This window comes from Solenopsis invicta, unplaced genomic scaffold (assembly GCF_016802725.1).
Source record: "Solenopsis invicta isolate M01_SB unplaced genomic scaffold, UNIL_Sinv_3.0 scaffold_1533, whole genome shotgun sequence".
Lineage (NCBI taxonomy): Eukaryota > Metazoa > Arthropoda > Insecta > Hymenoptera > Formicidae > Solenopsis > Solenopsis invicta.
The window spans coordinates 21,923-37,134 of NW_024105248.1; the positions used below are offsets into that span (position 1 = coordinate 21,923).

Below are 15,212 nucleotides of genomic sequence, written 5' to 3' on the forward strand. Positions count from 1 at the left end.
TTAACAACATGGAAAGCACCGATTTTACAGAGAGGTCAATGGCCCAATCGGTTCCCACGGTCTCGTATCGCGGACACTCAGCGTTGCGATCGATGATCTAGACTGAACGTATAGGAAATTTCATTGAAAACCAGAGAGGACAAGCGATCGCCCGGATGTCTGTGATATGTGAAAACTCGGCGCGCGATCCAATATACCTACCGTTTCAAACACGAGGACAGTACAATTACTCCACTATAAAGCGAACGGCGGAAACTCAAACTTCTCTTTACTCGCCATCGCCGGGCGAACAAAACGCGTCCGTCGTTGCAATTGCAATAGTTCTTCTATGAGTTTAACTTTGCGTCTACTCGTCGACATTCTGCATCTTAAAAGTCTACATCTAATGCAAATAAATGAGGCATTTAAATCGATGTGAAAGATATTAATTTATATGGTTTACTATAGACATCAATGTTTTCTTATCTATTTTCTTTCACGCAAAGAAAGCAAATGATTACTTTCTAACAGAGAATAATATGTTAAAAAAATAAAAGCTAAAAAAACCTTATATCAAAATATAAAAATTTAAGAATAATTATAAATCGAGCTATAGGATTCTAAAGTTTTTATTTTTTTATATATAGGTGATAATTAATATAAAAAAATATTAGATAAATCAATTTTAATAAATAATAAGTATACATTAATAATTAATTAATAAATGTAATGATCTTAATAAAAAAAAAAATTATAATTTTTATAAATCTGAATAAGTTTTACCAAACCAAGTTATTCAATTACGCTCCGCCTAGCATCGCGTCGCAATGATTCTTTCGTATTGTTTCGATGCTGAATATAGTTTTTACGGAACGCCTATCAAATTGAAATTTGATTATTCTAAGGAGAGAGTAAACGAAGAGTTCCTAATGCTCGCGTTACTGTCTTCCTTCTGACCGTTAATGCGCAACGTGAAGTTGCACTTTCGGAACAGACATCGCGGCAACTTCCATCGTAAGCTCTTTGTACTTTCAAAAGTTCGAGCTTGGTCAGGACCGCCTACAAATTAGGTGTTATTAGGATTTACGCCGGAAAGTTATATCGGCCTCAAGCACCATGCTCGCCAGCGACGTCATTGTCGCGTACACGTGCACCTTCCAAATGCGGAAAACATGAAAAGCTCATCCCGCTGACCATCACGACAGCGACTAACGACTTGGAAGAAGAATTATCCTTTTGCAACAAGGTCGCCATCGATTCTCATAAACTTAATTGACACAAACGAATGATTTTATAAAAACTGCATTTTAAATTGAAGGATTTTCTACCAAAAAAGTTGATTTTTTTCAAAATCTGGATTTTAAAGCCAAATTAGTCTCGATCAGTAGCGTTATATTGTGAACAATTTCGTTTCGATAAGAATCAAACAGAAAGCAGGAAATATTACTACCTATTTAAATATAAATAGGTAGTAAATACAAAATTTTTAACAAAGAATAAAACAAATCCACAGATTTTTTTACTTTTCTTTAATAGATTCCTCAAAATATTAATCCTAAAGCCTAAATCTTTGTTTATGTTTATTTATCATTATACGTTAAAAAAAATTTAAATTATTATTTATACAAAGAGATAGAAAATGTTCGTGTTAAAAGTAAACAACTTGTAAAATTTTGTAAACAAAAAGTGAAAAAATTATTGCTTTATATTTAAAATAATATTTCCTTCTTCACCTTTCATCATTATTCATATTATTAAAAAAAGTAAGTAAAAAGTTAAAGGTAATTGTAAAACATTATGAGATAAATAGAATAATAAATGTAAAATTCCCGTAAAAATCAAATAAAGTGCAGATATTTTTTTTATTGTGATTTTTAAATAGGGCTTTAAAATTTTAATTAAAGCTTGCAGCTTCTTTCTTAAACTTATTACATGTGTCTAAAAAAAATTTTTTGCAATAAACGGTTTGAAGATGAAAGGTTTCCTGAAAATTAGACTCTTTGAAGTTGTTTGGTTTTTGTAGGAAACTATTCATGTGTATTTAAAGCATAGACATTTATATATTTAAATGTCTATGATTTAAAGGTATACCGTATTTTAAAATAAAAAGACTCAATTAAGAAGGTTAAGAAGAAAAAGTGGAGAGGAATGGCGAAGTGGAACGTCATACGTTTGGTTTCCGAGCCCTCTTTTAACGATCATGTTATTTCGACTATTTTTTTTCGTCATTAGAAGAAATACGATCGTGAGTCGATCGATAACGCTCCGCTTTTATCGGGGAAGCTGCTGAAGTTTTCGTTCGTGAAACTGAATACGGAATGACTCATCGCTTCGGCGTGGTTTTACATCTCGCCCTAATTCAGGCCACGTAAAGGAGAGCTTCGTTTTCACGTCACGGTGCACGGACTACGCTCCGCTGCCGCACGTTCGTCACCGCTCCTCCATTACGCTTATCTCGCGAGTGCATTATGACGGAACCGATTGATGACGCCCGCGGAGTGCGTTGTCACATTTCTTGTCGCGCCGCGGAAAATATGGATGCTTTTAAGTGAACGCCGAGATATACGCGACGCCGAAAAACGACGCAATTTAAGAACTTGGATGATAGCTGGAAAGTACTCTTGATAGCTGAGCACGATCAATCGCCAGGGCTCACGCGTGTTCGGTGTAATTTTTTTAGCGTTCGCGAAATCAAACGTGTACCTCGAACATACGTCTCCCTCGCGCGTAGTCTTAACAAGTCTTATTTTAATTTACGTTTACCATGTTAGTGAGTGCCAGAGATTAAAATGGATTAAACGAAAAGTATAAAAAATTAAATATAAAATCACATAAAACAGCAATCGAGTAATAATTAAAATTCACATAAATAAACTTGAGCGTCGTTAAAAAATATTCTTCGTGTAAAACATTTCGCATAACCCTGCTACTGCACAGAGAAATTTTAATTCATAGAAAATATAAATTGTATTATATACTTCTTTATACGTTCGAACGTGATCGAACAAAAGAAGCACACGATTTCAAATTATTCGATGAGAGGTAAACAATAGCGGCAGTCGCGTTACCTTTATCCAAGAGAGAGATTTTGTCGGAAAAGAACTTACACGTAAACCAGCATAGGATACTTGGTGGCACCGGTCAGGTCAGCGCCGGGTGGTATCAGAAGTCTCACTTGGGCGTTAAAGCCACCAGGAACTGGGATTTTGTACCTTTGGACGATTGGCTGCGATTTTTCCACTATTATATCAGTTACTACGTTGTTGTCCTCCCACACAGAGAGCAATGTGGAATTCTGAAAGCAGAAAAGAAAGAAGAAATTAACAAAGTTAATATTACTTTTCGCAACAAATTTTTTAGTTTTCGGGATAACGACGGATCGCAGAGATGTTTGTTGACATTAAAATTATTACACTGATTAACAATTTCATTTCGTGATATTACATTTCTGGTTCTACTCAATAGTTGCGTTTTAAAGTCCGGCAAACATGCGGCGCGCAGAATTTGGGGGAATTTGTAAATACATACAATCATTTATCAATCATTCATTCTACTAAAATAATTTTTAAACAACAATATAAAATTTATTTCTGTAGGTACCTTCTAACGTGGAATATCAATTAGTTAACAAATTCCTCTATTTAAAATATCGTCAAATTATTTAAATTTCCAATAATACTATTCTTCATCTCTAATTTACTTTATTTTAATTAATATAATAGGGTATCTAATCTTAATTTACTACTATCTTAATTTCCCAAATTTTATTCAAATTTTAAATAATATAATTATATTATTAATTTTAATATTTCACTATAAAAAACAAAATTACATTACATTAATTAAAAGATTAAGAATTTATCTAGAAAATTATTAATGAGCACTGAGATTTGGTTTCGACCGGTATAGCCATTTTCTTAATTTAAATTTATTAGTATTATTTTAATAATATCTTTTTACTCAATTGTTCTACTTAACATTGAAATTTTCACGACAAAATTTAAAATCGCGAAAACTAAGGAGATATTAACCGTGGCGCTGGATATAAATTTTAATACGTAGCGAATTAAATAAATGTTAATCTTGTGCATTTCACGTGTAGATAGAATGACTATGAGTTCTATTCGTCATTTATATTCATTCGGTATCGTGCAATAGCAACACTATATATCATTTCCTTCATCTTCATTCTCTGACCGCTTTAGACCGACAATCGCTGGTCATCTCCTGATTCCGACATCGTCATAATAGCGGTAGATTACATAGCTAGGGCGGTGAATAACATCGTCAACACACTCGGAGACACTCCTGCAAACTTGCGGGGAAGTCGTAAGACCAGAAGAACGTTTAGCGGTTTGCCTTCCCCAAAGTAGTTCGGAACTTCAATCGCACCCTCCGCTCGCGGTTTGCCGGTCGGAATCGATTCGGTTCAAAGGGCAGCCACTTTCGCGGGTAGTTGTCCGGGAGTAGGTTTTTCTCTCTTCCGACGTGACAGGCGGGGGGATGGGAAGAGGATTCGCGGTATATCACGCAACAAAAAATTGCATTAGAAAAGTCGAACGGGCCAATGCCCGCGAAAGGGGCGCCGCCGCGATCTGCCCGTCGCAGTTTCCGATTCCGCGTTTTTGCGACCGAGTTTACCCGCGAACTCCTCTTAGGAGGAGCAGAGAGGGGGGTGAGGGGGTAAATGTAACGCGCAATCTGCGCGCTTTTGTGCGTCGAGCACTCAACGAGTTCGCCGACGACTACCCGACCGACGGGCGAATCTCGATTTTGCATCGCCGCGAACTTTTTCTCGGATCCGCGCACCCGCGCTCTCGGATCCGCGTTACCGAAGTTTCCTCGTAGAATGACGGGCGATCCGGCGAGAGGTTTCCAGCTTTTGTGAGAATCTCGTGCCGATCGCGATATGACGTGGCGATATCGATTTTCGATCGAGATATGTATTTTTTTCCCCTCTCCCTCAATTCGCAGAACATATATAGAACGGCCGCAAAGTTCGCGCCATCGCATGCACGTGTGCGCCATGCGGTATAAGTTGATAAAGTTTTAAAAAAAAACCAAGAAGCGACGAAGCACTTCTTATCCCACAATGTTAATTTCTCAATATATATTTTAACTTCTTCCAAGACAGAAAAACAAGGATTAAATAGATTGCAGAAAAATGTATATAGATTTTTGCAGTCACTTGAAAAAGTTACTCTCAAATTAGAGAATTAACTTTTAATTGAAATTTCATTTTAACTTCTAGCTCTTAAATTTTCCCTATCAAGTTTAATAAGTACAAATAACTTGTGAGGAAAATGGAATTCGATATTCTCCATGTAAATATACAGCGCCGATTGGGTGTACTGTGGAAAGCTTTCAAGAAGGTTTCAACCTTTCACACTTCTGAAAGGATTTTGCAAAATGTTATATAAAATTTTGCAACAGAAATATTTGCAAGATCTATTAAATGCAGTAAATTTTCAAATTTGAGCAAATTTTTTTCATATTACATATGAGCAGAACACTTGCTTTCGATTGAACAAGTAAAAATGTTTTAAGTTCGCTCGAGGGGTCTGTTGAGTTTAAATGTGAAGGAAAAGTCTTGTGATTTCCCTCTATTTTTTTTAAATCTGAGGAACTTCCTCACAAAATCGCTTTCAAAATTAATTCTTAATTAATTAAAATTTTATTTTAACTCCTAACATAAATTCTATCAAGTTTAATAAAAAATACTATAAATAACTTGCAAAGAAGAATGGAATTTGATATTCTCGTTAAATTTTTCATGTACCTCTGAAAGCGTTCAATATTTTTTCCGACACACAGAGAACAAGAGAAAAGTTCAAACAATGGTATGTAACTTATTTGAACTTTATCGTCACGGAAACTCAGCTGCGAGTTAGAATCACAGTATAACTGTATTTGCATACCGCAAATGACCGCGAGTTGGAGCCATTGTTAATGGTTTGCATAAAAAAAAGAAAGAAGAAAAAAAAAGAATCGACTCCAAATTGGTGGAAAATCTCGCTGCGTAATTTATATACGCAAATTTTCCCAGGGATGAAAAGGTTTCTTCGACGCGCAGCGGAGGGCAATAATGGTATATCGGAAAGTCAAGCGCGATCAATTGGCATCACTTTGAGCCTTTTGTAAATTTCGATAATAGGTCCGTATCATAATATCGACGTAATTGGATCGGCATGCAGGAGTGCCTCATAAATCTCGTCAAAGTGCACTAAAGATCGACAAAGGGATTCCAGAGGGGATTTTGTACGTGCCTGTTTGCGACTTTGCTGACGCACGTGTAATATTCGCACATAACAAATCGCTCTATTAATCCCGAAAAAAATTGATATTAAAAACGTGCAGTGACATATATTATAATATCGCAGCACTCTTTTATGAAAAATTTTCCGCAAAAAATATCTCTATGATTTGATAAACGTTTAGGATCATTTCAATTTGGAAAGACCAAGAAAGTAAATGTAGATCGTAAAATATTTTGCAACTTGTTACGATATGATCAAAGTAAAGAAAATCTTCTAAACGCGTTTATACGGATCATCTGTAACTCGGCGTAGATGTTGCGAAACAAAAGGAAAACGTTCGCGTTAATTAAAACGACCGAAGTCGAAGACAGGCTGACCGATTCGCGCGGTCTGAAAGTGCAAATTTCATCGACAAGATCGCTCTTTAACGTAATTGGATTAACGTTCATTGTCGACGGCTTCCCGGGCGAGAAGACCAATTATCAGCATTAAGCAGCTGCGCGAAAATAAGTGATAAAGGCTAGATAGATAGTCAGATTTTCGCTCCGTTAATCGCGATAAAGCACGTGGATTCGTTCTCGACATTTTGCGTTAGACGCCCTTGAAGTTCAATGAATTCTTCACTTCTTCTCTTTCTCCTCTTGTCCCGTCTCTCGTCGCGATAATCGGATTATGTACAACGGAAATAGACCAATGTCGATCAGGCCTATCTTGCATTTGTGTTATAGTGAACCGAGACATATCAAAATGCAACATAATTTAAGGGTCCTATTATATAATTTATATTTTATAATATTATTACATATTGAACGTGACAGAAAATTATAACAAATTTTTTATTTCTAATTTAAGTTCAAGTTCTTGCTTTTCGTTTATATAATATGATGAAACGTAATAAAATTATTATATAATTTATATTTATATCAACGAAACAAGAACTCTTGAGCTTAAATTGCACACAGAATAGAAAACACGATACATTTTTACTTCGATCATGTTTAACTGTTATTAATATTAATTCGTAGATTTAGATCTCTCTCGTATACGTGAATAAATCCGTCTCGTTTATCTCGAATAATCGTTCTTGTCCAAGTGCATTCCTCCTTTTCTCGCCCCGGTAATTTGCGACGTCCCGGCCAGTCTGTCACCACGGAAAGTCGACGGAGGAATTTGATTATCGAAAGTAATGAAACTTTCATCCGACCGCAAACTTTTTCTTCGAAGACGGTGGGCGCGCAGGTAGATTGGCGAATAAGCAAATGGACGGATAGATTATAGATAGACTGGAAAGAGAGAAGAGAAGAAAACCGGTCTGAGGAGGAGTTTCTCCTTGACTGGTAATACCCAGACCCTTGCGCTAAGTCATTCTCGATCAAAGTTTCAAGATGAAGATAGAACAATGAAGAGAGTTGAGGCTATTTCTTCTCGAGAGATGTGTATTCATAATTTCTTTTACAATTTTATTTTAATCGATCGATTTAAATTTTGTGTGATTTTTTTATTTATTGCGCTTTTTCATAAAAAGACTTTCAATAAGCTTGTACTTCCTATTGATTTTCTTTTAATTAATAATTGCATAGATAGAACATTTATGTGCTTAATAAACTTTCACTATTATTAATTATTAACCATCATTATTAATCAACATTATTATTAATCATTTAAAATATATAAGTTTAAAAGTATTTTTTTTAAATAAATAAAGACATTTAATACTTTTAAAAAGCAGAAACACGTAAGTACTTCGTGGGAAAGAATTGCAAATGAGAAGAAAATATGCATAAAATTTTATAAATTTGTATACAAAACGCCGTGTAAGTGCGTATATACATAAAACATGCGCGCTTACATGCTATGGCCTTTGTCAGAGTTCGTATTCAAAATGTAGTAATTAGAAGCCATAATGTCGGAATGAGGAATGAACACGTGTCTGTGTTAATGCGAGTTAATCAAATTTTATATTAATAAATAATATAACCGCTTTCACAGTTTCACCAGAATTGGTTATCGTTAATTGATGAATTAAACCTGCTAATCATAATTAATTAAATGTGCTGTATTTGTCGATAATACGGCGAGTGTTATAATTCGAAAGAGACAATTGATTGAATTGCGATTAAAATTACATGCGTATGAAATTATTGAAATTCCGAACGAAAAGCTAGATTTTCTAATTGAGGTCCTTTAATGTTAAAAAATAGACTTTATTAATATTGTATATCAGAAGAAACAAATAAAAGAAATAAAGTAAAATTTATTCGTATCTATGATTATAATCATAATTTTTTTACATTATCTCTTTTTGTCAAGAGACATTCATTAATATTTTTCTTCATCGAAATATTCTTTATCCTATAAACATTGTATTGTTGCGATGTAAAGATGTTAAAATATCTCAATATATATAAATTTAAATTTATTAAATAGCAGTATTGACACAAACATGCGTAATTATAAATTACGCATGCATATTATACTTTGCATGACGTGATTACCATGATGTTTGCGATGCAGATGTTATCAAATATAATGCTATAATATCACTTGGATTGCATACTAAATTATCATAAACAATGCTTTTTAAATAATTACACCTGAATTATATTTTTATACTTAATTCTCAATAGTTATCTTTCCTAATTTTAACCTTGAAATAGTGTTCTGAATAAATTTTCATTCAAGTGATATAATTCCATTAGTACAGTTTTTATTAATAAAATTTTGATAACTTAAAATAACATTTATTAATATTTTGTTTGCGTAAAAGTAGTGTTAGTTCAGTTATCCTAACACCTTGTTCTAACCTAACAAATAGAATAAAAGTATAAAATTTAATTGTGACTAAATTTTCATCCAAATAATTAACTCTTTTAAGTCTAATGATATATAGATATACCTGTGTCTTTAAAAAACATATTTTTGATCAATATTAAGCTATTTAGTTCAATCAGGATTTGAAGGAAATTGTTTAAATTAACTCTAATAAAAAAATATTGCAATATAAATACAATTATAAAATAAAAAAAATTAAAATAATAAATACAGCATTATCGGTCGAAAGCAGTTCTCAATGCTCATTAATTTTTTTTAGGTAAATTTATAAACATTTACAAGATTCCCCTAAACTGCGCGTTGCAATTCGCCGGATTTTAAATATAGCCATGAAGTCGGAATAGCAATATTAATGTTATAAGAAGAACATACCAAGTTCTCCCTCCCCTGGAAAAACTGTAAATTATTTTATTGAGAAAAAATAACACTATAAACTAATACTTTTATTATTCTTGTAAACACACATTTTACAAAAAAAAATGACTCCTCAAATCATAACGATTATTTTGTATAGAAATTGTTAATAACAAAATCAAGTATAATTTTATATGAACTTGATCTGTAATTGGATTAATCCGAGGCAATAAATAAATAATGTTATTATTTAATAAAACGTTAGTACCAATATTAATCGATATTAACCGGTATTCAAACCAATATACATCCATATTGGTATCGTGCTTTATCAGTCTTCTCTTTTTGGTTTGCCATACCGGTATGAAAAAAATCGATATTATTTCGGTATTGCATTATCAGTATAGGCCTCCTTTTGTAATAAAAAAAACCTGACTCTTTGTTCCATTTCTCAAAAAAATTCGAACTCGAAAGAGTTAATGTAAAAAAAATTGCACAACATTCCAGGTTTGATATTGTTCGAGCAGTGTAAAATGTATTTTTCCAATCATTTAAATGTAATAGATTCAATAGGTAATTCTTTTAGGTTTAAAGATTTAAAGACGAAGGTTTGTTATTCAATAAACTCAAAAGTGACGCTGAACCTTTTTTTAACGAGTGTTGCACCAAAGACTACGCGCGACAAATTTAATTCTGCAACATTGTTCACACTATAAGTTATTAAATTTATACGCGACGCTTCTGAATCGTCGATTCTAGCCAGCGGCCGTTGTTGATTGCGCCATTTCTCTGAACGTGTTTTATTTACGTAGCGAAATTGGAAATTGATACAAAACGTGACCGGGTCGAAAACGGTTGCAGGCACGCAACGCGATCAAATAGCGAGAGCCGAGGCAAAATTTGGATAGTTTTGCAATACCATCACTTTAAAATGTGACAGAAGCTCATTTTTTTTACTTTCAACAATTTAATCGTAATAAAAATCCACCTTTTTGCCATTTTTGCATTTAATTACTATAAAACTTCTAGCTACACCCTGCCGAATACGCATAACACAATCGCACTTGCGCGTCGAGATAAACGACTCTCTAGTTCGCAAGCTTAATTATTCTCCTTTTATACGGCTTATTCAAAAACAATACGAGAATACACACACACACACACACACACACACACACACACACACTGAAAACACTCGCGGCTTGATGCATCGCCGGTGCTATCGCGCCGCCTCGTCGTGTACGATGGTTTTTACGAGGTCGCCAACAATGTCGCGATAATCTGTCTCGGTGTGATTTCGATCTGATTAGGCCAAGCGAACGGTATCGCGGGCGCAATGTGTTTTGCGTTCCCGCGCGGGATTTTGGGCGAGAGCTTTGTTATGCCGTTGCCGACCCGGTACCAGAGCACGGTGGGTGCACCAGGCCGGCGGCGGCCGCTCGTATATTACTCGCAGCGCGGCGTGCCGGGACTAAACCGCGTATGGCGCATAGTACCTACTACAAGCGTATCCCGTATTGCTGTAACGAAATTTATTCGATTCGGTTGTCTGATAGCGGCCCACCGCGGTTCGTGTAACGCTCACTAGCAGAATTACGCGGCCTGTCATCCATACGTCTATATCGCATGCAAATGCGTGCGCGCGTGCGATACGAAAGATCATTGTTCGCGGTCCGGATATAATATTGCGATTCGTAATGCAACGCGCGCAGCAAAAGGAATTTCACAGGATATACATGCACGACCTCGCTCTTTCGCTCTCTCTCTCTCTCTCTCTCTCTCTCTCTCGCATCTCTCTCGCGCCCTAGCTCCATTCGGAAGGGATGAAATTTGTAGAAATCCGGACTGCATACAACGTAATGATTGATGAAACCTATCAAACGCGTTGCGCAGCAATAACATTGCACTCAAAGCTGAAACTAGTACGGGAGAAGGCGGGAATATACGAGATACCTGTTACGTTCCTGAGATGAAATTACAGGTCCAATCTGATGGATTACGATCATTATTTTGAATTTCGAATATTAATTACTTCAAAGGCCCAGAATTATGCGCACCTACGCTAAATTTAATAATGCAATAGTTATATTTTATGCCATTACGTTTTAAAATTGTTACACAAACCCTTCGCGTTTATTTTCGCATTTGAATAATTGTACACTGCTTTAAGATTTGCATCATTGAACATTATTCTGAAATCTTTAAAATCTATCAAAATTTATATCTTTTTTATTAAAAACCTGTTGCGCCTGTTTTTGAAATAGTTTTATTAACGTACTGTTGTTGGCTGAGTAACTGATAATGTAAAAATCTTATTTTTACGTTTTAGCTGAATCTTATTTTTACGTCTTTCCTTTTAAAATTTTTTAAATTGTGTAAGTTAAATAGGAAATTGTTTTATAAAGGATACAACAGTGTACGGGTTTACGGGTAGAAAGGGCTACGAGAAATAGGGAAGCGTCAGATGGATACGTACCTTATTGTAGATAGCGATGTCGGGTACTCCAGGCCCGGCACAAGTGAGCACGTAATGCGAATTGTCAGTGGAGAATTTAGCACTGTTGTACAAACAGCGGCTGCCGTCCTTCTCTCTGACAACGTTACAAGTCAAACACGCCGCCGACTTGTGTCCCGAATCCAGCAGCGACACTCTGTACAAATGCTGAACCGCCGTATCGGATTCCGAAGTGGCCAAGTAATATCTGTAACAAAAACAAATATCTTTCGTCGATAGACGTGCTACATTCAGTTGTCTTCATAAATCTACAACCTGTCATTCGCGCAATATTGATTGATCTGTTCTACTAACTTAGCATTTTTGAAATTTGCTTTTTTTTTTGGAACCTCGTGCGTGATCGATCATGTATGTAGAAGAAGGTTGTCGACATATTTGTTGGTTTTTTTTAATATTTCTTAAATAAAAACTAAAAATAAAATTTTGGAAACATAAATACAAACTAGAACTAGTGTTTTCTATCGGACAGCATTTTTTATAATATCATTTCGAATTTTGCAATAATTAAGTTTTTCGTAATAGATAAGCAAAAATGAGCAAATCTAACAAAGCGAGCCCTAAAACCGACATAGCTGTATTTTCTTTTCCTTTCATATTTTTTTCTGTACAAAATACTTACAAGTTGAAGTATATAAAGATTAATAGAAATCTTTTATTTTAATATAAAATGTTTTTGTCGATTTATACCGACAATGATTAATTATAATCATTGAATAATTAATAGATTTTACAGATCCTTTTTTAGGTTTTTCGCACAATATAATAAACTGGTGATGAAATCGTTCATATAAAGCTATGCCTTTCATTCTACATGATTTTTATTATCTTATATGTTTTATCGATATATGCGTCGATTTATGCTGCACTCCAATTTTTATGTTCAGAACTGCATTATGAGAAAACTAAAATTAAAAAAATGAAAATTTAAATAAAACAATTTTAAAACGCTACAAACATGTGAAATGGTCAAAAATATTTTCAATAATATATTCACTACCGTTCAATTTCAAACTATGTAATTTTGCAAAGAAAAATCGTACAAATTTTATTCTAGCTTTTAAAAAATTTGTTTTTATCGAGTTTTAGTACAGAAAAATATCCATCAAAATATATGAATTATAAATTTTAGTTTCTTCAATTACCTAAGCAGGTCATATTTTTATTAGTATTGGAGTTCACTTTCAGTGAGAAATAACGTGTCATTTTAAAAGGCCTATGTCAGTTTTGGCAACTTTCTTCTAATTTTAAGATTTTACTTTCGCACGATGTAATAAACTGGCAATGAGACTGTCGCTCGCTACACGCAGAAGCGCGGCGGGGAAATCGTCACTCGCGTCGGCCAAGTGTCGCGCCGACACATTACCGCTAAGAAATTAGTTCTTCGGTATCTGCATTACCGAAGACATGGAGAACACCTGTTGCGGCCCTAAGATACGCGATAAGGGACCGCCAAAGACGAATTGTCCACTAGCCCGATGCTACTTCACCGGGACGTGTCCCGGCGAGATATATTTCGCTAATTATTATCTCGTGTCTTGCTAATTCCCCTCTTCACTCCGTCAGATGTTCTTCAGACAGCCAGGGGGGGGGGTGTGTTCTACATCAGTGCAGATACAAACGGAGCACCGCCCGCTAAACAGAAGTGCGCAATTTCCATATGGACCGCGCTGTCACCGGAGGAGGAAACCTCCGGTGCCCGATTTATTGAGAGTCGCTCCCGTTCTGGGTTATCAAGCGGCTACGTCAGCAGAATCCTGCCCATTAGATACAATCAGAAAGCTGATGGTGTAAATTGCGGCCATTGACTGTCCGCCGCTTGCCCGTACCTGTATGCCGCTGATACCATCATGTATTAATCAGATCTATTGTTCTCTGTCTGTTCCCAAGTGCTTCCACGGTACGAGGGATGCATTACGTAGATGTAAAGCATCTATCTTTTTCTTTTAAAATCCGAGAGACTTTACACAATCGTGTCCACCTAGGATGGATAAGAAGAGGAGGTCACACAAACGGATGTTCGAAGATGATTTTCTGGCAAGTTACTTCATAATTACAATTTTTGTCACAAAATTTACAATTTATTTATAGGTAATAAAATTGTATTGTATGTTAATGTTTTTATGCAAAAAAATGAAACAATAACAAGTATTTCTTATGTACCTACATCTATCCAAAGAATTTTCTAAAATATTTTAAATCGTATTTTCTGTATACGATCTGTATTTTTTTAATATGTATATATTTTTGCGAATAAACCATAAGATGAACCATTATGAAAAAACACTATTTTTTGTTATTTTCTATGATCACTAATTCCATTTCAGTACCTTAGAATTAGAATAAGGTAGCAATAAAACATTTTCCATTTATGCAATGATATTAATTTTTCATTAAGCAAATAAAAAAAATGTTTAATAAAATATAGATATACTATATTTATAATCTCAAGAAAAAGCATACATATTTTAATAATTCAATTGTCGTTCATAAAGTTAAAGACTTTTAAATTAGTTTTCAGTTCGAATATTAGTGCAATATTAGCATAAACTAGTGATCTGATGCAATGGAACTTATGCTGTTTGTTGAAGATTTCCTGAGTTTTATCTATGCGTATGCAAATTGCAGCGCTCAGTGATGCAGCATTACGAATGGAATTGCTAGACGTGGTCTGAAAACTTGGAGAATCAGTGGGTGAGTAACGCTCATGCTAGAGATCAATAGTAGCGTGATTTCTAAATTTTTGAAATAATCTTTGAAATTAATTCGAAATCGATATTTTCTTAAAAACTTGTTACCAGAAACTTCAAAAAACTGTTGCTTGACGTAATTCCACATTCTCAAATATCTGCAATTACAGGGTTGCCACAGAAAATACATTTTAAAATTCATTGATTTCTCCATGGTTTGCAATAAAGAAATACTGAAAATTTTTCATGATCGATATATAATCTTAAGAATGCATGTATACCTAGACGAATCAAAATAAAACTTAACTACAAATTTTTTATGAAAAAGCAGAAAGAAATAGAGAAATCGTATTTATTGTAAATATTTTTCTTTATTTGAATTTTACTTAAATTTTATTTAAAAAATAAAATTTAAAATGGGATCGCTCTTCAGCTTTTCCTAAATCATGTTTTAAAAAACGGCGTTTACAGTGACCACTGCTACTTTCAAAGGACTCATTAAAAAATAAAATGATACAAACTGTATAAAATTGAAATGGATCTGCTTGACGCAGCCGTTTTTAAAAAATCATGTTGAAACAAAATCAG

General features: G+C 34.4%; 1 protein-coding gene across 1 annotated transcript in view; it reads right to left on the reverse strand.

Moving 5' to 3' along the window:
• LOC105204588 (venom dipeptidyl peptidase 4) overlaps window positions 1–15,212 on the reverse strand; it is a gene marked incomplete at its 5' end in the record, with an annotated part of 53,672 nt that overhangs the window by 17,726 nt on the left and 20,734 nt on the right. The window contains 2 exons of the mRNA XM_039459271.1: window positions 3,087–3,274; window positions 11,899–12,124. Of these exons, the coding sequence (XP_039315205.1) occupies window positions 3,087–3,274; window positions 11,899–12,124 (414 nt within the window). The remainder of the gene's footprint in view (window positions 1–3,086; window positions 3,275–11,898; window positions 12,125–15,212) is intronic.